Source organism: Globicephala melas, chromosome 3 (genome assembly GCF_963455315.2).
Source record: "Globicephala melas chromosome 3, mGloMel1.2, whole genome shotgun sequence".
NCBI classification, from domain to species: domain Eukaryota; kingdom Metazoa; phylum Chordata; class Mammalia; order Artiodactyla; family Delphinidae; genus Globicephala; species Globicephala melas.
Genome location: NC_083316.1, coordinates 30,150,692 through 30,174,938, shown reverse-complemented (window position 1 = coordinate 30,174,938; position 24,247 = coordinate 30,150,692). Strand labels below are relative to the sequence as shown.

Sequence of the window (24,247 nt, the reverse complement as noted above, 5' to 3'; positions counted from 1 at the left end):
TCTGAACAGCAAATTTTCCTTGTCCTGCTCTATAACTCAACCTTAAGCAGCTATTAAAATTATATGCTAGTCTGGTCTTTTTCAGGCAGGAGAAGAAAACAATCTCCTCGCCTGTTTTTTCTTTCTGCTCTCCAAGACATCAAGTTTACATAAAAGTATTAGTCATAAATTTTAGTTCATGACATTGCCAATACTGGTTATGTGCCCTTTTAATTTATTTACTTATAAATATAATGATGCACTATGAACCTAACTCAAGAATATTTCCAATAACTTATATTTCCCAATGTGCTACTTCCTTTATCCCATCTTCCTCTTTAACTTTCAAGGTACCACTTATCAGGAATTTTACCATTTCTTTGCTTAAAAAAATTGTCTAAGCTAAATACTGTTTATAGTTTTGCTGGATTTTCAACTTTCTGAAAGGTATCATACTGGATGTAGTCTTCTGAGATGTGCCTTTTTCACTTAACATGTCACTAACTGTAATCCAGGTTGTTGCATGAAACAACTTTATTCATTTTCACTGCTATACGACAGGCCGTTTTATGTCCATACTGCAATTCATTTATCCATTCTTCTGAAGATAGGTTAATTAAAATTTTAGTGGCATAATGAACATTCTTGTCTCCTGGTGCACATATGCAAGATTCTCTTGGGTATATACCTTGGAGTGGAACTACTGGGTCATAGGATATATGAAAGTTCAACTTTATGAAATAATACTAAATTTAAAAACTTTTGTTGTAATATTTTCTCAGCGCCAGTGTTTAAGAGATGCTATTTAATCCATCTTTTCTCCATCATTTGTTATCACCGAACTTCAACTTTCGCCAATCAAATGGGTGTAAAATGGGGTCTTGATTTGTATTTCCTATATTACTTATGAGGCTGAATACCTTATAGGCCATGTGTGCTATCTCCTCTATGAACTGCCTATTCATGACTTTCTCCTGTTTTCCTGCCAGGACTCCTGCCTTATACTGGTTTGCAGGACAGGAGTTCTTTACATACTTTTAACAATGATCCTTTGTTAGCTATATGTGTATCAAATATCTTTCCCAGTTTGTGACCTGTGTTTTCTTGATTCATAAATGTTCCTCATTTTAAGGCAGTGAAATTTATCAATCTTTCCAGGTTAATGGCTTTTGTGACTTAAGAAATTCTTCCCTAAGAAAGGTCAAAAATATATTCACACATATACTTTCTTCTGTAAGTTTTAAAGATTTCCTTTAATCTATATGGAATTGACTGCTGAGTTGAAGAATTAAAAAAAAAAAAATCTTTATGGATAGCCACTTGACCCAGTCTCATTTATTGAAAAATCCATGCTACCTTAATTACTGTATCTCTAAAAATAAGTCCTGATATGTGTGTTAAGGCACATCAGCGTCCCTGCATTTTCAGAAGTGACAATTATTTTCAGCTCTTTACTTTTCCATATACATTTTTTAATCACTTTGACAGGTTGATGAATACTTTTTGTTCTTGATTTTGATGAGATCTTTTAATATCTTTCCATTTTGCACGATTTTCATTTTAGGTTTTATAGTTTATTCTCTGTCAGATTTTATTCCTAGTTTACTAGAAGTTATCATTCAAGGGTATTAAATTTTATCAACGATTTCTCCTGTATCCTGACATGATTATTTTTTGTTTAATGTTAAATCATACACACATGTGATGTTAAACCAGCCCCATGATATGCATGCATAGATATATGTGTGCATATGTATATGTAAACATATACACATCTCTATCCATCTTTTTGATGCATTTCAAAGTAAGCTGCAGACATCAGTGTATTTCCTCTTTTTTCCTTTTTTTTTTGCGGTACGCGGGCCTCTCACTGTTGTGGCCTCTCCCGTTGCGGAGCACAGGCTCCGGACGCACAGGCTCAGTGGCCATGGCTCACAGGCCTAGTCGCTCTGCGGCATGTGGGATCTTCCCGGACCGGGGCACGAACCCGTGTCCCCTGCATCGGCAGGCGGACTCTCAACCACTGCGCCACCAGGGAAGCCCTCTTTTTTCCTTTTGAGATAAAATTTACATGAAATATGTACAAATCTTCAGTGTGTACTCGCCCGGTTTTGTTAAGTGTATTCACCTATATAAGTCAAACTCCCTATCAAGATAAAGGACAGTCTTTCTCCATCTTTAACTTATATCAGAATCATCTGGAGACTTTGTTTAGGTGGGCTCCTACTTCAGAGTTATGGATTAAGTCTGGGGTAAAGCCTTAGAACTTCACTTCTAACAAGTCACAGGTAATCTTGATAACTTTTAGAACCACTGATATAGATTATTACCATCACCCCTGAAAGTCCCCTCATGTTCCTCTCCAGTCAATCCCTGGCCCCCTGCAACCACTCTTCTGATTTTTTTCCAATATAGATTAGTTTAGCCTCTCCTAGAGCTTCATATAAGTGGAATCATAATATGTACTCTTCTGTGTAAGGTTTCTTTCATTCTGCATGTTTTTATTATTTACCTATGTTGCTGTATGTATCAATAGTTTGTTCCTTTATGATATGGTGTACTATTAAGTTGTATGGATACATCAGGTTTTTTTTAACCCATCACTGGTTGATGGAGACAGACACTATTTGATTGTAAACTCAGGCAGGAGAAATCAAGCTGCACCTTCAACACTTTGCTTAGAAATCTCCTCAGCTAAACATTCAATTTCATCACTTGAAGGTCTACCTTTCACAAAACACTAGAACAGAAACACAATTTAGCCAAGTTCTTTGTCACGTTATAACAAAGACTCACTTTTCTCTGTTGACTGAGAATGTCAACATGTTCCTCATTTGCATCTGAGACCTCATCAGAATGGCTTTTAACCATCCATATTTCTACCAACATTCTGTACATGATTATATATATGCTTTAAAGAGAAGGAAGCTTTCCCTATAGTTCTTCTCTTTTCTTTCTGAGCCCTCATCAGAATTGCCTTTAAATGTCTTCACAGCAATATCAGTTTTTCTCTAGTATGCACCTCAAAAATCTTCTGGTGTCTACCAACTACCCAATTCCAAAGTCACTTCCACATTTTTAGGTATTTATTTCAGCAGCACCTCACTTGTTGATACCAATTTCTTAGTATGGGCTGCTTTAACAAATACCATAGACTATGTGGATTAAACAATAGAATTTATTTCTCATAGTTCTGAAGGTTGGGAAGTGCAAGATCAACGTATGGTTGGTTTCTGGTGAAGATCCTCTTCCTAGCCTGAAGATGGCTGTCTTCTTGTTGTATCCTCACACAGCAGAGAGCAGACAGGTAATTTCTCTCATGTCTCTTCTTAGAAGGACACTAATCTGATTCATGAGGGCCCCACCCTCATGACCTAATTATCCTCCAAAGGCCCCATCTCCTAATACCATCACACCGGGTATTAAGCTTCAACATTATGTTGAAGATTCAACAAAGATTCAATCCACAGCATTCTTTGAAGAATCCTCTTGAGGAAGGAGTTCCATGCACTACTGAAAATTTATACTGTTAATCCTGTCTCCAACCTTCCCCAAAGGAACCTATAGTCTTTTACCAGGTTAACTGTGCATTGGGGGAAAAAAATTATTAGACCTTTTAGGGATTACCAGACACTGGCTCTGAACTGACACGAATTCTAGGAGACCCAAAACATCACTGTGGCCCACCAATCAGAGTAGGAGCTTATGGAGGTCAGATGATCAATGAAGGTATAGCTCAGGTCTGTTTCACAGTGAGTCCAGTGGGTCCCTAAACCCATCATCTGGTTATTTCACCAGTTCCAGAATGCAAAATTAGAATAGATTTATTCACAGGCTGACAGAATCCCCACGTTGGTTCTTTGATCAATGGAGTGAGGGCTACTGTGGTGGGAAAGGCCAACTAGAAGCCACTAGGACTGCTTCTACCTAGGAAAATAGTAAATCAAAAACAATACTGTATCACTGGAGGGACTGCTGAGATTAGTGCTACCACCAAAGACTTGAAGGATGCAGGGGTTGTGATTCCGACCACATCCTTATTCAACTTGCCTATTTGGCCTGAGAAGACAGATGGATCCTGGAGAATGACAGTGAATCAGCATAAGCTTAACCAGGTTGGGACTCCATTGTAGCTGCTGCACCAGATGACGTATCAGTGCTTGAGCAAATTAACACATCCTCTGGGATCTGGTGTGCAGCTACTGATCTGGCAGATGCCTTTTTCTCATCCCTGTCAAAGGCCCACCAGAAGCAGTTTGCTTTTAGCTGGCAAGGCCGGCAATACACTGCACTGCCCTGTCTCAGAGGTATATTAACTCTCCAGCCATACATTATAATTTAGTTTGCATGTTCTTGATTATCTTTCCCTTCAACAAGATATCACACTGGCCCATTACATTGATGACATTATGTTGACTGTATGTAGTAAGCAAAAAGTAGCAACTACACTAGACTTACTGGTAAGATGCGCGTGTCAAAGTGTGGGAAATAAATCCAACAAAAATTTAGAGGTCTTTTACTTCAAAGAAATTCCTGGGGGCTTAGTGGTGTGGGGTATGTTGAGATATTCACTGTAAAGTAAAGAATAAGATGTTGCATCTGGTCCCTCCTATAACCAAAAAGGAGACTCAAAATCTAGTGGGTTTCTTTGAATTTTGGAGGCAACAAATTCCTCATTTGGGTATATTATTCTGGCCCATTTACTGAGTGACCTAAGAAGCTGCCAGTGTTGAGTGGGGCCCAGAACAGAAGAAAAGGCTCTGGAATAGGTCCAGGCTGCTGTGCAAGTTGCTTTGCCACTTGGGCCATATGATCTAGCAGATCCAGTGGTGCTTGAAGTGTTAATGGAAGACAGGGATGCTGTTTGGAGTCTTTGGCAAGCCCCCATAGGTGAACTGCAGTATAGGCCCTTAGGATTTCGGAGCAAAGGCTTGCCATCCTCCATAGAAATAGCTCTTGGCATGCTACTGGGCCTCAGTAGATACTGAATGCCTAGCCATGGGCCACCAAATTATCATGCATTCCGATCTGTCATGAACTGGGTGTTTTCTGACTCACCAAGCCATAAAGTTGGGTGTGAAAAGCAGTACTCTATTATCAAATGTACGTGGTATATACATGATTAGGTCAGAGCAGGCTAAGGGGCACTTGAAAAAATGGCCTAAATGCCTGTGGTTCCCACTTCTGCTACACTACCTTCTCTCTCCCAGCTTGCACCTATGGCCTCAGCTGACCATGGGGAAGACCCTAGGGTCAGATGACAGAGGAAGAGAAGACTTGGGCCTGGTTTATAGATGGGTCTGCACAATATGCAGGTACCACCCAAAAGTGGACAGTTGTAGCAATACAACTCCTTTCTGGGACATCCCTGAAGGACAGTGGTGAAGAGAAATTTTCCTACTGGGCAGAACTTGATGCTGTGCATCTGGTTGTTCACTTTGCTTGGAAGGAGAAATGACCAGATGTGTGATTATATACTGATTCATGGGTCATGGCCAATGGTTTGGCTGGATGGTCAGGGACTTGGAAGGAACATGATTGAAAACTTGTTGATAAGGAAATCTGGGGAAGAGGCATGTGGAGACATCTCTGAATGGGCAAAATCCATGAAAATATTTATATCCCACATGAATGTTCACCAAAGGGTAACCTTAGCAGAAGAGGATTTTAAAAATCAAGTGGATAGGATGACCTGTTCTGCAGATACCTTCTCTGAGGATATCAGCCTCTTTCCCCAGCCACTCCTGTCATCACCCAATGGGCTCATGAACAAACTATCCATGGTGGCAGAGATAGAGGCCATTTATAGGCTCAGCAACATGGACTTCTACTCACCAAGGCCACACTGGCTATGGCTACCACTGAGTGCCCAACCTGCCAGCAGTAGAGACCAACACTGAGTCCCTCATATGGAATGATTTCCTGTGGTGATCAGCCAGCTACCTGGTGGCAGGTTGATTACACTGGACTGCCTCCATCATGGAAGAGGCAGCATTTTGTTCTTACTGGAATAGACACTCTGGATACAGATTTGCCTTTCCTGCAGGCAATGCTTCTACCAAAACTATCTCCTGCAGACTTACAGAATACCTTATCTACCATAATGGTACTCCCAACAGCATTGCTTTTGATTAAGAAACTCACTTCACAGCAAAAGAAGTGTAGCAACGAGCCCATGCTCATGTTCCCGACTATTCTGAAACAGCTGACTTGATAGAATGTGGAATGTCCCTTTAAAGATTCAGTTACAGCACCAGATAGGTGGCAATATCCTGCAATGGCTCAGGCAAGATTCTCCAGCAGGCTCTTATGCTCTGAGTCAGCACTGATACATGGTGCTGTTTAGTCCATAGCCAGGATTAGTCCAGGAATCAAGAGGTGGAAATTTGAGGGGCATCACTCACTATTACCCCTAGTGACCCATTAGCAAAATTTTTGCTTCTGTTCCATCTACTTTATGCTCTGCTGGCTTAGAGAGAGGTTCTAGAGAGGGAATGTTTCTACCAGGAAACACAACCATAATCCCACTGAACTGAAAGTTAGTACTGTCACCCAACTACTGTGTGCTCCTCATGCTTCTGAATCAACAACAAAGAAGGGAGTTAGGGTTCTGGATGGAGTGATTGATCCTGACTACCAAGAAGAAACTGGAGTACTACTCTATAATGGAGATATGGAAGAGTATGTCTGGAATACAAGAGATCCCTTAGGCCATCTCTTAGTATTATACCAGCTGTGATCACATTACCAGTTATAGAAATAAGGACTTCAATTGCCATGAGTATTTCCTACTTATTTTGTCATGAATACATTTGTGTGTGTGCGTGCGTGTGTGTGTGTGTGTGTGTGTTGTGTGTACAGAGGTGGGGGAGAGGGAAAGTGAGAAAATATCTTTCTTCCCCACCCCCCGCTTATTCCTTTATCACATAACATAAAGTGTACTGACTTCATATCACAGTATTTAAATGTTGTTAATCTGACATCACAGTACTTAAATTATGGGATATCAAGAAGAGTAAACATCACTCAAGGACTTCTTCTGGGGAAGGGGTTGGTGCATTTTTGGTTACATGCATGATAGTTGTATCATGTTAGGTAGAACCATGACCTTGTTATTGTCTTTATTTGGAGATTTAGTATGGTTTAAGTAGATGTATATGGGTACCAAGTTAACAAAGGGTAGAACTGTGATGGTTAATTCTAAGTGTTAACTTGACTGGGCCAAGGGATGCCCAGTTATCTGGTTACACATTATTACTGGATGTGTTGGTGAGTAAAGGTGGTTCTAAATGAGATTAGCATTTGAATTCGTGAACTCAGCAAAGGAGACTGCCCTCTCCAATGTGGGTGGGGCTGAATAGAACAGAAGGTAGAGGAAGGGAGAATCCAACCATTTTCTGAGTACTTAAGCTGGGACATTGGTCTCCTCCCACATTTGGACTGGGATTTACGCTATCAGCTTCCGTGGTTCGGGCCTTAGGACACAGACTAAACTACATACTAGGGGCTTTCCTGGGTCTCCAGTTTACAGACAGCAGACTGTGGGATTTAAGAACCTCCATAATCACATAAGCCAATTCCTTATAATAAATCTGTCTCCCTTTCTCAGTATCTTGTTGGTTCTGTTTCTCTGGAGAAACATGACTAATACATGTCCCTTCTGAGTCAATCCCTGACCCCTGCAATCACTCCTCTGATTTTTTCCAATACAGATTAGTTTTGCTTCTCCTCGAACTTCATATAAATGGAATCAGAGTATGTACTCCTCTGTGTAAGGCTTCCTTCATTCTGCAGTGTTTTCATTAACCGTCTATGTTGCTGTATGTATCAGCAGTCTGTTCCTTTATGATGTGGAGCACTATCAAATTGTATGGATATATCGGTTTCTCTATTCATTCACTGATTGATGGCAATAAGAGTATTTGATTGTAAACTTCAAGAAGGAGATCTTGTTTTGGACTACAAAGGCCAGGAACAGATGAAATATAGTTTATTCAAGTTTTTTCATTGCCTGCATTTTCTTGTAAACTAAAAAAAGGCTGTAGTCTTAGATCATAAACGATGACAATGAGTGGCTCTGTAAAATTAATTCTGTGTACCCACCATAGGCTATGACAGTGGTTTAAATTAATTGAACCACTTTTTAGAAATAAAAAAAATGTAAGGACTTTCATGATAGAACTTTTTCTTTCACATACTACTGGAAAAAAAATCACAAAAAAGCTATGAATTCATTAAGTTATAAGGGAATTGAATTTCCATACATTTACAAAATGTGTGTATGTACTTAGTGGACAGAGTTTGATGCCTGTGTAAATATGAAGCTATTTCATGTAGTACTTCAAGTTTGCCTAGGAAATCATATTCCATGAATTGGGAATCACTGATCTATACGAAGCCGACGCAACATAAAAATAATAATGAGAAATATCTGAAATTGGACAGAATGGAATGTGTGTACATGAATCCATGTGGAAACAGTAAGAGTGCTAATTATTTTTGATTCAAGAATTTCAAACAATTCCAGTAGTTCCTTCTATGTATCCTTCCCAGCTTCTCTTAAAATTTATGCACAGTGCTGTTACAACTGCTAAGAGTGGTTATATCTCCATCAGATGTATTTATATAAATATTTTTTAGTTTTCTTTATTTCATTAAACTAAACTCTGCTAGTCTAATGACTGTATCAGAAAGTCACAATGTCATTTTGGTAAACTAAATTGTTGGCAGAAACTAAAGGAGGAAAGCAATGAATAGGGAGCAACAGAAAGCAATGAACTAAAAGAGGACTAGAGAGTAAAGATATAAAGAATATAAAACTACTAAGAGATTATAAATCTAGTGTTCTCTTTTCTACTTTCAACTTGCTAATAACACATAGGGATATTATCTTAGATTCTTTTTAATAATACTAACTAATGACATTTCTGATAGCTATACTTAATTCTTACTTTAACTTTTATTACAATTATCACATGAAACGTTGTTGTAGAGTTTTCTAGGAATTATGGCCCTTTGGAATGGCTGACATAAATATAACTAAGACAGTCATAAGGCTCTATAATATAGAGCTAATTATTTGACTTAGGAGGGAAAGGATGTCAAATATATCATGTAAAATTATAAAATGGAAGATGACTGATGAAGAGAGTCGAAGATATTACAGACTGGATAACAGAGGCAAACACCATGAGGATGCTTAAAAAAGGCATCTTAAAATTTTTTTAAAAGCAACATATTACTACATACTACCAGAGGGCTAAAGTTAAAAAGAATGACAATACCAAGTACTGGTGAGGATGTGGAGCAACTGGAACATTGCTGGTGGAAATGCAAAATGGTTCAGCCATTTTGGAAAAACAGCTTGGCAGTTTCTCACTCACCACATGACCCAACAACTAGGATCACAGGAATTTACCCAAGAGAAATGAAATCACCTATCCCCACAAAAACTTGCACACCAATATTCATAGCAGGATTATTCATAATAGTCCAAACTGAAAACAACCCAAAAGTCCATAAATTTGTGAATGAAGAAATTATGATACATCCATACTATTGACACTACTCAGCAATAAAAAGGAATAAAACATTAATACACCAGCAACATTCTGCTAGTTAAAAGAAGTCAAACACAAAAGACTACATGTTGTATGATTCTACTGATATGAAATTCTACAAGAGGGACAACTGTAGTGACAAAAAGTGAATCAGTGTCTTCCAAGGACCAAGGGGAGAGGATCAACTACAAAGAGGCACAAGGAAGCTTTTAAGAGTGATATTCTTTACATCACTGTAAATAATTACTAAAGTTAATCAAAATGTACACCTAAAACTGGTGAATATTTCTGCATGTAAATTATGCCTCAATAAAATAATTTTGATTGTTAAAAATATTGCTAAATACAGTTTTATTACTAAAAGTATTATTAAAAATAAAAAAGTAAACAGACTTAACAGATAGTAAATTGTTGACATAATCGAACAGAAAAAATTACTTCATGATAGATTTTTAATGGTATATGTTTAGTGAGCTACAGATAAAAAGAAATGCAAAAAAAAAAATCTTAAACTGTATCCAGTAATCTTACTGTCAATATAGTAGGGCAAAGCAAATAGGAAATTATGTCCATTTCCTTGGAAATAAGATTTTTAGCCTAAAGGAAATAATAAAATCAAAGAAGCAGAATCTCATAATCTTAAATTTGAATTAAAAATATCAATACAGGGCTTCCCTGGTGGCACAGTGGTCGTGAGTCCGCCTGCCGATGCAGGGGACACGGGTTCGTGCCCCGGTCCGGGAAGATCCCACATGCCGTGGAGCGGCTGGGCCCATGAGCCGTGGCCGCTGAGCCTGCGCGTCCGGAGCCTGTGCTCCGCAACGGGAGAGGCCACAACAGTGAGAGGCCTGCGTACCGCAAAAAAAAAAAAACAAAAAAAAAACAATATAAATTCTTGATTTATGTTTTTCTTTCTAAGAAATATATATCTTTTAGCTCTATCCTCTGAAAAGGCCCAAAGCTATGATAACCTGTTAGCAATGAACATCCACAGCACCCAGATTATTCCCACCAAAGGGATTCATGGCTCTTTGGAAAAATGGTTGATTTCAGGTTTGGGACAGAAAATGTATAAGTTGAGTCTGGGGCATCTTTTAGAGGCAGAAAGTAATCAGGCTACAAAAGAATAATGAGTTTATACCAAAAAGATACAAGATCCATTTGAAGGGACTACCACTGGGCAAACACGGGACAATTTGAGCTTCAAAAAGAATTATGATTGCAATAAATTAAAATACAGAGATACAAAAATCTTTTAGTTCACACTGATATTGACAGGAAAACTCATTATTCTGAAACTTGATTAAGTAATGGAAAAGAATAAAGTATTTCTCCTGCCCTTCCTGTACAAACTATATTTTACAATAGCCAAATATTAGGACAAAATTCCTCTTTAAAGAAGAATCCTTGCTAATTAATATGGAATAAATAAAATAACTAGAAAAAAAATCAGTGTTTTGCAACTTCTACTGAAAATAATGAATCTAGGTAATGATCATTTAAAACCAGTCCTGAAAGACTGTATAACAGATGTACCAGGCAATCAAAATCACTGAAAATGTAACAACCAAACATTATGTGCCTCTTGATGTGAGGCAATAATATTTAGCATTGCCTGTGAAGTATTTCTGTCTATACTCCTAAAACTGAACTTCAGTATTAGTAAACCTCTAGATCTAACTTAAGAGTTTACAGAAAAAAACGGTGGACAGAGGAACAACTTAAATGACACCAGAAAGAAGAGGTCTATGAAATCCAGAATGTGGGACACTCTACAGGAAAACATGTAAGTGGCATGAAAAAAGGAGTGAAGGGTTGACTATTATAGACTAAGACTTAACAGCCATGTCAACCAAAGCAACTGCAAACCAACTATAAAAATACATTTTTGAGACAATCAGGGAAATGTGAACATCGACAAGGTATTAAATATTAGGAAATAATTTTATTAATATTTATTTTGATATAGATGATAAAGATATTCTGGTTATTTTTTAAAAAGTCATTTCTGTTAGAGATCAATACTAAAGTATTTATGGGTGAAATGATACAAAGTATGGGATTTTCTTTAAAGGTATTACAGCCAAAAAAAAAAAAATTAAAAAAAAAAAGATGGGGGAGGGATAGAGATAAATAAGATATTAGGAAAGTGCTAACAATTTTTGAAGCTGGGTGATGGGTACTTCTATCTATTTGAAAATTCTTAAATAAAAAAAATTCACATTTCAATTTACAAAATTTTTAAAGAACACTAATTGTGGTTTAATCCTGCACTACTGTAGGAAATTCTACATATTTTATAACATGTCAAATAATGTAAATATATATTTAATGTAATCTATATACCTATTTATAGATCTCATATCTATCATCTAGATTAAAGGGATAAAAAAATTATCTAGAAGGATGGGAAGACAGAATATCAATATTAGTGATTTAGAAAACTTACTTGTAGCAAGCAATTGAACAATTCATTAAACAGGGATATTAACCAAAACATTCAGCTTAATATATTGAAATAAATTTTCCCTACCACAAAGTATATACTTAAAAAATAACTGAAAAACTTCTTTTAAATCATAAAGTCTACAAAAACTCACGTTTTGAAGAAGTTGCTCAAACCAGTCATAGCCAGTATCTCTGCATGCTGCAACCTAAGGGGAGAAATGGTGAAGCTATCAAAGTTAGAAATTTACTTTAAAATATACTTTTGCTATGCTGTAGCCTCAAGTATATAAATATCCAAAGTTCTAAATTAAAAAAATTATTTTTAGAGTAAACTATTTTTTCAGTGAGCCAATAATTCACCATGTTAAAGAACTTTATTCTAAAAATATCTTAGAAGACATTCAAGAAATTAATGTATTGAAATTTTAAAAATGGTATACATTCTGAACAGTATTATTGAATCACATACTATCAGAAAAATCTGTAAGGTCTAAAAACAATAAAAATGGAAATGTTTGCTTCGTATTTTCCTTCTAGATAGAAGATTTAAAGACATTAGTGAAACAGAGTTGATCATGTAATCCATAATATAAAATTTCTTATGTTCAAAACATGAACAGTATTCTGGGTCAAGAAAAATTGAGGCTTATGTGTATAATTAAACATAATGAAACTAATCTTAATTCATGTTTTCTGAAAAAGGTAGAAATTACTATCTCATTTCAGGTTGCCATCCATGGGTTATTGTTATCTTTTTACCCACTTCTCCTTTCCCTTTCAGTTTTCAATCATTGGAAGAATCTGGAGAATTTTAATATCAGCGCTTAACTCAGTGGATGCCAACAAGTGGGGCTAGGTGAAAACAACACTCTCATCTTATTTGCATCCCTTGAGTACATCCAGAAATATAAAGGAAGGGATGCAGTAGAGAATAACCAAATATCTTGTCATTGTCTCTCCCTTTGTAAGACAAGGCAGACCTCAATGAGGTTTGCATCCACAGGGACCACCCTTGTTCCAGTCGTTCTTACCACATCAGTGATATTTAAAATTTTCCTTGTCATTGCTTCTTTGTCATTGTGTGGAGTTGGAGTAAACCAGAGTTTTTGGAATGTTTCATTTACTAATTTCTAGAAGAAAGAAAAATTTCAAACTAAGTAACTACAATGAATGTGGCAAAATTCTTAACCCCCAATTCTCATTAAAGCCCAAAACAGAACTATTAAAAAAAAAAAACCTATAAATAACTAAACAAAACACAAATTACCAGAAACTACTGGTATGACATCCTCAGTTTTTTTTTTAAATCAGCAATTAACTTACAAAAATTACAATATTTTTCAACTTGGCAATGATTTTAAATGGGTAATACGATGCCTAGTATAGAACTTCTGGAGAGTACACATTCAAATGCTTTTAATCAAACTAAAAACACATTTTTTCTACTTTTGGGGGAGAAGTTGTTAAAAAACAAAAGAAAAAACCCCCAAAAGAAATATAGGGACAATCATATATACGTAAATTCACTAATGAACTCAGGATTAAACTTTCAACAAAGTATTTACTAATTTAGAAAACCAAGCATATACCATTTGAAAATCAAAATAAATTTAACTTGATAATAAACTACCTATATACAATGCAATCTCTACAATGATATTAAATATTATAATTGCTAAATTGGTTAAGATCAGATCTTATTAATTAATGCAAGATCTAGAAATAAAAATATATAAGTATGTCTTTTTCTTGAATTTATAATCTAAAATGATTCACTTTAAAGTATATATATGTAAACTAACAAAATTTATATAAAATAAACATTTAAATTATTTAAAACATTAATTAAAAAATGAAATTTAAAGTAGTCAACATTTTTATCTCACCTTAATACCCTCTTCATCATTCACTCTGCGAATCATTTTTACACACATTTCTGTAATTTTTGGAAATGTTGGTTGTTCAATACAGATGTCTCTTAGAATCTTTATTACCCTTTTTCTGACACTGATACCAGTATCCTAGGAATAGAAAGTATTTTAAACATCAGAAAAATTGAGATGCTTAGGTGTGGGAAATTTGGTAAAATGAAATCAGAAAATACCAACAAGCAGTATATACACTATTTATTAACATGATAAACATGGTCTATATATTTCCTTTTTATATGCTCTTTTATTAATGTTACTATAAATTTAAGTTATTTTATTATGTTGTCTTTGCTTTTAAAATATATCTAATACATGGAAAAATACGAAATGGCACTGAACACAAGACTAGAGTATAAGCTTGCCAAAATTAAATGGGATAACAAACATGGAACTTTTAGGACAGTGTCTGGCGCTTAAACAGCATATGAAGTATATTTAACAAAAATGTTTAACCTAACTCTTTCAAACCATTGTCACTATATTATGATTTATAGTAAGTATAAGAAACAAAGGAACAGATTAAATGAAAAAAACCATGAGGAAATAACAATACTGGCTTGGCCATTTTATTTTATTTTTATTTATTTATTTTTTAATGATATTTTCCTTTTTTTAAAAGATTTTTTGATGTGGAACATTTTTAAATTCCTTATTGAATTTGTTACAATATTGTTTCTGTTTTATCTTTTGGTTTTTTGGCCCCAAGGCATGTGGGATCTTAGCTCCCTGAACAGGGATGGAACTTGCACCCCTGCATCGGAAGGCAAAGTCATAACCACTGGACTGCCAGCGAAGTCTCTGGCTTGGCCTTTTTAAATTAGTCAATGTCATGGTGGATATGTGTAAAAAAGAGCTAGAGAATACTCTACATAAAATAGAGATGAGGGACTTCCCTTGTGGTGCACTGGTTAAGAATCCGCTTGCCAAAGCAAGGGACACAGGTTCAAGCCCTGGTCCAGTAAGATCCCACATGCTGTGGAGCAACTAAGCCCATGTGCCACAACTACTGAACCTGTGCTCCAGAGCCCGCGAGCCACAACTACCGAGCCTGCGTGCCGCAGCTACTAAAGCCCGTGTGCCTAGAGCCCATGCTCTGCAACAAGAGAAGCCACTGCAATGAGAAGCCCACGCACCGCAATGAAAAGTAGCCCACGCTTGCCACAACTAGAAAAAGCCTGTGTGTAGCAACGAAGACCCAACTCAGCCAAAAATAAATAAATAAATTTATATATTAAAAAAAATAGAGGTGAAATATTGTGGTGGATACTTGGCTGTTCATTGTAATATTTTTCTTTAACTTTACAAGTTTTCATAATTAAAGCATTTTTAAAATAAATAAAAAGCATTGAACAGTTATTCTGTAAAATTATTTCCATTATGCAATTTAGCAATTGTGAAAATATTTTAGGATACATTACTAAGGTAGACACTGTCAGAGTTCATTATATCTGAAAATCCTGAGGAGTTTGTCTTTCACTCTTGAAAAGAGTGAGGCACTAAAATGGAAAAAATTCTTCCACTCTTTCCTTAAAATTCTTTGTTTCCATCAAGATTTTATGCTAGTTGAAGATGAAATTATCTGTAACTCTCAGTCCCACTGTATTCTAATGCTGGGCTAAAGGTGATAAAATAAACTCTTATCATTTCAGAAATACCTAATCCTGTACCTAATGCATCTCTGTTGAGTTACAGAAGAAATCAATATGTCCGCAGTGGGTGGTATGAAAATTCTACAGATATTTTGTAATGCCAGTGTTTCATTTTTTCATTCTTTCATTTTCCAGGGAAATACTTCAGGGCCAGAGAATTCAATGACATAGAAGGAAAGAATATCTTAGAATAGTGTTTCTTAAGTTTGGTCTTAAGACTCAAATGACTTTCTTGTTTAACTTGCAGGTATCTGAGCTTGTCATAATTCAGCTTTCAGGAAACATGCGAGTATACATAATGGCCAAAAATACTGTCAGACACCAAAGTTCTATACCTAGTTCTCACTGAAACAATTCTTCCTGTTTATATATGTACATATATAATTACTCTAGATTCCTGTCCAAAATATTTAACTATGCCATGTAGCTCCTATCATTTACTCATTGTAAACTGGCATAATCAAAAGGCAAGAGTAACTGTAAAAAGGAATCCAATTTTTGCCAATGATTTGTTTTACAATATTGAGCAGCCCTCCTCTTGAAATATGTCCTTCTTTAGAAAGCTGCTATAGTTTACAGATTAGGTAATATAAATACATAATTGATATCTACATTTCTAGCTTAACATTTTTAAAAAGTGACATTAGGAAGGCAAAATTATACTCATAAATTACAATAAAAATGACATAACAAACATACCAATATTCTTTCAATCAGCATATCATAATACTGCTCAGCAAGCTGAGGTCGACAAAGGACAAATCGACCTAGTAATTCTACTGCTGCTTCTCTGACACTAGTGGAGTTATCCATCAATCGTCCATGAACTCCTCGCTGCATATCCAGCTAAAGAAAAATAAAGAAAACGTAATTTATACTAAGTAGAACGAATATTTTAATTTGAATAGAAAACTCAAATAAAAAGAATCATCTGTGCTCCTCTTTACCCTTGCTAGAATACTGGGGTCTACAGCAACAACCTCAGATAAACACTTCATGGCTTTTGTTCGAACGGCAATTGCATTTTCACCAAGAACTCGAAGGATCTGCCAAGCAAATATTGACATTTTCATCAATTTTAGAACACATAACATTTAACAAAATATAGAAAGAAAACATGCAAAAAAATTAAAATAAATATCATACTCACTTTCCTTTAATTTTTATATAAGTGAGTAAAAGATCTGTTATCTTACTGATCCAAAGCTTTAACTTAAAACATGGTATGGCATTCTATGCTTTAGGGACTTTCCTTTATCCTGGCATTCTCAATTAAACCTGTTTTTTATTGCTATGCTTCATCTGCAAGAACCTGTAGCCCCACTGAAACCTTCCTATCTGTAACTTTAATCAAGGATATTTAGTATCATTTAAATAATAACTTGGAATTGAATATTTTTATAACATCAATCACTCTACCTATATACCATCACTCTACCTGTACCATACAGATACATATCCATTTATCTGTAAAACAAGAATCAATAGGTAAAAGGCATGCAGAACAAAGATATTTTAACAAATATGGAACACAGAAACAAATGTTACTTTCATGATTTTTTAAAATATCTGTTCTCAACAATGAATAGACATCATACTCAAACGCAAGTAACCAGAATTAGAAAAATCAATTTCATTGTATAAGGAATTCTGGTCCAGTTTACCTGTGTCAAATAAATATCAAAGCTCTGGGCAAACGGCCTCATAGAGGCCAAGTATCGAACAATCAAACAAGCATCATCATAGTCCACAGTATCAGAGTTCATCCTGCAACAAAAAGTCATTAAATTTTAATTTATTTAATTTTTTTGTAAAGTAGGTAAATAGATATCAAAGAGATAACTGAAAAAGTAAAGATGTTTTCTCTTTGGATCTTACTTTAATGTGCTGAACTGAGAAGGTGTGGTTTTGATAATGCTCCTAAGAAACTTTTTCCGATTTTCAGCTCGATGCATAATTTGACCAGTTGTCTCAACTTCCTTTGCGTGATGTGTTCCTTCAGATGATTCTTCATCTTTTTGTGATTTCATCGCCTTTTCTGTTTCCAGAGTTGTATCACGGAACCACTGGGCTATATAGAATTTACGAGAAAACTGGAAAGAAATTTGGTGAGATTTGAGTTTGATGAAATTAGTAACAAAATTTCCAACCTACTGATAAAGTGTTCACAATCAGGAATACAAATATCAAGGTTTACTTTAAAAAAACTTCCATCAGATAAAGACAGATTTTAAGAAAGCTAGAACTTTTAGAATATCTAAATGATATAAAACTTATTATTTTACTTTGTCCTAACTGTTATATCAATGACATCAAAAGATAATTTTATAAACACAACTGTATTAAGTCTACAATACTACTATAACTACTTAACTAAGGACGGTATCACACAACGAGTTAGTAAAATTAGAGATGATGGGTCAACTAGAAAAGTTTAGAACACATGGATAAAATGCTGAAGGTAGAAGACTCTATAGTTATTTTCAAAATTTCACCTTACTTCTTCAAGAAATACATAGCCAATTATTATTGAAATATATTAACACTAAGGTACACCTATAATCTGTTCCTTTTAATCTGTTCCTGTTTATTTTTTCACTTTTATTGAGAAATAATGGACGTACATCACTGTATAATCTGTTCCTTTCCACGAAGACTGAAAACCTGCAGTAGTTGGCTGAACAGCTTAGTTATCTCCAACCACTTTAGATGCATATCCCATCAATTAAAAAAAAAATTAAAAAGTGCCCCAATATAGTATATAAATTTTACATATAAACTTCTTTTACTAATATTCTGGATACCTAATATATAAAAAAACAGAATTAAGGATTATAGTTAAAAATAAATATAGATATAAAATTCTAATATTCTTTTTATATGCTAACTGATCATCTCATGCACCACCTGGACAAATGATCTCACTTGGTCTCAAAGATAACCTATGGAAAGATTTCTAAATATTTCCCATGTCACACAATTTTAGTACACTACAATATCTGTACCAGAATTCCATTTAAGACAAATCATTCCATAATCACTCTTTTTCGTTTAGACTATCATGTACCCGTTTTATAAATCAAGATTCCAATACAACTTTCCTCTTCACAACACTTCTCAATTTTCTTACAGACCAAGTTTGAAACAAACATGTAAACTCTCCAATAAGAAGGGAGAATAGAATCCTACCACTAGTGAAGGATCAGTCTCAGTGTTTTCATCCAAGTAATCAAGCAATGCTTTTTGCAACTGTTGGATTTCATCTTCTCCTCCTGAAACCTACAAAATAAACCAAGTAGTAACGAAAAAGATATTACTAATGTTTTTTAACAAATCATCCAGTTGCACATACAAATCTGAGGGAAAAATCTGATAAATGATAAAAATATAAGTATAGGAAGAAAGAGAAGAATACTATTTTTGAAAAACGTTATATATCGATAGCTGAAGTGTACTAAGAGCTGAGGTTAACCTTTATTTTTATGAACTACATGTTAACTTTCTTTAAAGAAGCTCGTAAGTAGCTGACATAATAATTATTAGAACAACATGTATGTAAATCGTCAGAGGTAGGAAGGTCTAGCACTGGTTTTCTGTTTGGTAAGAGATAATTCCAAACTTTTAATCTAGTAAATGGAAACTAATTATTGCCTGAATTATTATGTGTTACAGGTGTCTTTGGGGTATTATTTTAAAAAACCATTCTGAAAGGGAAATATTTTTATTTGCAATTAACATAAAATAGTACTTTATTTCATGTAGGATATTAAATATACAGTAGGTATATTTGAGCTGTGCATTTGATCTAGAATCAGAAAGGGACTGAGTCTTTGGTTCTGTCAAGAACAATACAGAAGGAGAAATTAACTGAGTTGACATTAATGTCTATAGCTTATTTTCTGGTTTACCATGTGAAATGCCAAATATATGGTTAAGAATATATCTAAGTAGAAAACAAAGATTAGAATAACCTATGTTCTTGGAGTATAGTGAAATGGATACATTCAGAAATTAGTCATAGAACTGTAAACTAGTACACTGTAAAGTTCCAAAAGCTTTTCGGAAGTCTGTCAAGAGTCATAAAAATATTTACCAAGGATCACTCCCCTCAAGTTTTACAGTGTACAGTACATGGTCGTATGTGGCAAATAAGAGGTCCTAGGTCTACTCTCAGAAATACTGAAAATCACCTAGTTACCATTCTTCAATGAAAGGAATCAGCAATACTTGGAGAAATGGCTGATTCCAGGGCTGGCACAAGGAAAGTAAAAGATGAGTCTGAAACATCTTGGGCCACAAAGTCCTCAAGGAAAGATGGGAAGATATCAAAAAGATACAAAAGGCAGTTTAAAGGGGCTCCCACTGGTCAAATCTAGTTCAATTTGAGTGCTACAATAATGACAGCAACAAATGATAATCTATCAAATACAACAGGAATGGTAATATTCCATTAAATGGTAGTATTATATTAATGGTAATTTCTTGCTTCTCATAGCTGTACTGTGGATATTTAAGTGAGAGTTCTTGTTCGTAGAAAACATACACAAAGCAGTGGTTCTCAAACTTCAGCATTCAACAGAATCACCTGGAGGGTCTGTTAAACCAGACTGCTTGTCCCCACCACCAGAGCTTCTGATTCAGTAGTTCCAGAGAGAGTCCTGAGAATTTGCATTTCTAACAAGTTCCTAGGTGATGTAAAAGTTGGTGCTGCTTGTCCAGGGAATCACACTTTGAAATTCAGGGGTCATGGGGGCATCCTGTCTGCTCAAAATGGTTCAGAAGAAAATAAAAATGCATATACAGATACATATGCGTGTGTATTTTGAAAAAGAATGATAAAGCAAATGTCAACCAGTAAGGGATCTGGGTGAAAGATTAATGGGAACTTTTTGTACTAGTCTTAAAACTTTTCTGTAAGTTTAAAATTATTTCAAAATACAAAGTATAGTAACAAGAAAAAAAAATTAGAGGCATTTGTCATGGCCAGCAATGGATATGGTTATGGACATTAAAAAAAGAAAAAAGAGTAGAAAGAAAATGAAAACATTGTGCATGGTATGATTAGAGATTATTTACCTATCAATTTTCTTAAGTAACTTTTAGTATTACTACCATCTCGTCCATAGTTAAAAAAAAAAAAAAGGTATTGTTAAACCAAATAGAAAAATAGCATCATACATTCATAACAGTAGTTCACAAAAAGAAAGTAAATTAAGGATTATATAAATCATCTGAAAGTTCCTATTACACATAATTCACCCTACGGTATAAATTTTCTCAGTGGAGCTTTTGAAAAAGCCCATTTTTAGGAGTAACATTTTATTCTGAATCTACAAAATAAAATGCAACACTAACAGAAAAATATCTAAAAAAAGTACTTAACTATTACTTATCCCCCAAATTCAAATTCTTTATCTCAATACCTGTTTTAAAATTCGTTCTATAGACCCTTGATCCATTTTGCTTGTAACAGCATCTTTCCTCAGTCGTGCAGCAACAGTTCCAAGGTAATCAAGAGATGCCACTCTTAAAGCCATCTCTGTTGACTTGTTACTGAATTGATGAACCTACACATGAAAAATAATTTTCTTTTAATTTAACCGATTTATACTATTTTTAATAGCAACTTATAAGTACCAAATCTATGTTGTATTATTTGAAAGTTAAACACTTTTTTCCCCTGTGATATTGTTCCACAAAGTAATTTTTTTTAAAAATTTTATTCTATTTTATTTTTTTGGTTTCACCCCAGAGCGTATGGGATCTTAGTTCCCTGACCAGGGACTGAACCCAGGCCACGGCAGTGAAAGCCCAGGATCCTAACCACTAGGCCACCAGGAAACTCCCAGTAATTGCCTTTTGAGTTTCTGGAATTTTTAACATTTTCATTAAAAAAAAAAAGAAAAATATATATATATATATATAAAATTAAACCTTCCTAAGAACACAGTCACTTTCTTTAAATGTAGGCTAAACTCTATAAAATGGGATTATTACTGAGTAAGAATTTGTTAGGCTGGAATTCTGATGCCTATGAAAAATTATCTTGGTTTCAGAATAGTATTAAGTTTTCCAGCTGACAAAAAGTAAGGTCCCAAAAACTTTGTAACAATTGCACAAGTCCAAATGTAGTCTAAAGATAAAAAGAAAAATCACAATAGTATTTCTTTGCATTTCCCTAATACAATATTACATTAGGACTAAAACGTGTCATGTTTTTAGAAATACTCTTAAAGATGACAGAGTTCACATTAATCAGTTTCATGCTTTGAAATGAATTAACTACAATAACTTATGACTCAGTGTTGAGATGCTTTTAACTAACAATACCTCCAAACAAAACAAAACAAAAAACAACAACAAAAAAAAGTTTTTTAAAGCACTGTTATCTTATGTAATGAAATGAAAGCACCGAAAGTCACAACATTTCAAAGTTTCTACGAGGTACTGACAGTATTGTGTACAGTTATGCACATGCAAAAATAGAGATGCAATGGTCATATTTCCTTACACATTTTTAAAGAATTCATCATCTGTGAATCAGAGTACATCCTCATTATGTTGTCTTCTAGTAATCTAATAATCTTTAAATGCTATACTCTTACCAACAGTCTCCCTAACAAACTAAGGAGTAGTTCAGCAGCTGGCCATTCAGGCTTATTGACTGTTGAAAGAAGGTCTTGAACAAAATTTTCAAATAGTGGTCTGTAATCTTCTTCACCTTGCTTACTACCACATCTGTTCAAAGATAAATAATGGAAAGGCTGTGAATTTAGGTGACATGTTCACCAATATGACTAAAACTTTGTTAACTAAGTTTTCCTCTTCTCTCACATCTAAACATGGTATAAGAGAGTACATTAAATAAAATATGGTTTAAAATGAATCTGTTTCTCAATCTTCATTTTTTCCCCCTACTACAGGGAATTCATTTATTGACATTAACATAATTTTCTGGTAAGTGTAACACATTTTAAATAATGACCACTGTTTTTCTATGAGATTACTATAAATTCTTATGAAAGCTAAGGAAACCTCTCTCCCCAAACTTTCCTATTCAATTAGAAAGTTCCAAAATTCACAGAAAAAAAATTATAGAATTTCAATCTAGAACTTTAACTTTGGAAGTTCAACATATGAGCGAGTTTATAAGATTTTAGATTTTTAATATTCTGATTTCCTCATTTTAAAGATAAGGAAATCAGGGGTCAGGGAGATATAGTCAAGGTTCAGATTATGGCAGGAAGTTGGATTAATCTTTTACATAAAATAAATGAACTATTCTCTATATGGCGAAAATAAAAATCAGATTATGTTAATTTTACTCACTTTTTAAGGAAGATGGAAAGGAAGTTTTGGGCTGTTCGCATGGCTGTTTCATAAGAATTGGTAATGACAACATCTTGGTCAACCTAGATTGAGAAAAATGAATTTATACAGATATAAGAAATAACCTACAAGTTATTTCAGTTGCTATTGCCATGTTATTACTGAATATAGGGGCAATACATTTAAATACTAAAAATCTTAACTATTAGATATAAAAAGAGAAGCTACAATTAGCATACTAAATATATTTCAATACTTCATAAAAACTAAATTAAAATATTGATAAGAGTTCATTTTTATTTATTAAAATATGTTAAGAGTGACAAATGTGTTTAACAAATGAAATATCAACAGTTGTTTATCATGATCAGAACAGTTCTGATTGAAAATATCAACACAAAAAGAATTTCAAAAAAAATTCCAAGCTCAAAGTTTATGGAATGCTAGAATACTAAAAAAATTCAACTCCTTCATTATAAATTTAAAGACCAGGATATAAATAGTTAATTCAAAGTTGTGGAAACCCGAAAAGTGAATAAATATATGAAAAAGTTCACTAGTAACCAGAAAAATGCAAAATAAAACATGGTATCATTTCATACTAACCAGACTAGGCAAAATCAAAATGTAAGAATGTAAACTAGAACACCACTTCAGTGAGAAAACTGACAAGTTCAAGTGAAGTTAAAAGTGCATGTACACTATGATTTAATATTCTATTTCTAAGTATATCTAGAGAAACTTTTGCTTCAAGTTGTTGTATGTCATATATGATGTGTTTAACCTAAATCAAAAAGAATCTAGCATTAGTTACATGTATTAAAAACAATGGTGAGTGAAAAAATTAGCTGTAAATATGTCACTATATCATTTATGTAAATTAAAAAATTCTGTATCAAATTTATACAGATAAATAAATAAATAAATGGACGAAGATAAACATTCACCAATGGTAAGGAAAAAACTAAAAAGAGAACAGTGAGATTAGGAGAAGGGGAGAACAACAGGGACCTCAACATTTTTGATATTCATTTTATACTTTATTAACCAGTCACTTTATTATTTATTACTATACACACAGCCACGACTATAACAGAATTAGGAAATAAAATTATCCCTCTTTCTTTTGAACTTCTTTGAGGTAAAACTATAAAACTTGGAAAAATTTTAAGTGTTGATGGGTAAGAGCTACAAAACCAAAAGCAAATCTTAGCTATGAGTTATTCAATAGTGAGGGCATAAACTCATTTTCTGCATGAATTTAACATTAATTATATTAACGATTATTTACTGTATGTGATTATAGATACTACATATTATAATTATAATATTATTCACTTTCACATTCAAT

General features: G+C 34.3%; 1 protein-coding gene across 3 annotated transcripts in view; it reads right to left on the bottom strand.

Annotated features, from left to right (window-relative positions):
• NIPBL (NIPBL cohesin loading factor) overlaps positions 1–24,247 on the bottom strand; it is a 191,879-nt gene that overhangs the window by 31,283 nt on the left and 136,349 nt on the right. For all 3 annotated transcript variants that reach the window (XM_030882092.3, XM_030882091.3, XM_030882090.3), the window contains exons 22-32: positions 22,897–22,979; positions 22,173–22,305; positions 20,991–21,134; positions 18,757–18,846; positions 17,446–17,660; positions 17,232–17,334; positions 16,515–16,613; positions 16,267–16,413; positions 13,874–14,008; positions 13,019–13,117; positions 12,140–12,193 (exon numbers count right to left, since the gene is read on the bottom strand). In XM_030882092.3, coding sequence (XP_030737952.1) covers positions 12,140–12,193; positions 13,019–13,117; positions 13,874–14,008; positions 16,267–16,413; positions 16,515–16,613; positions 17,232–17,334; positions 17,446–17,660; positions 18,757–18,846; positions 20,991–21,134; positions 22,173–22,305; positions 22,897–22,979 — 1,302 coding nt within the window. The remainder of the gene's footprint in view (positions 1–12,139; positions 12,194–13,018; positions 13,118–13,873; positions 14,009–16,266; positions 16,414–16,514; positions 16,614–17,231; positions 17,335–17,445; positions 17,661–18,756; positions 18,847–20,990; positions 21,135–22,172; positions 22,306–22,896; positions 22,980–24,247) is intronic.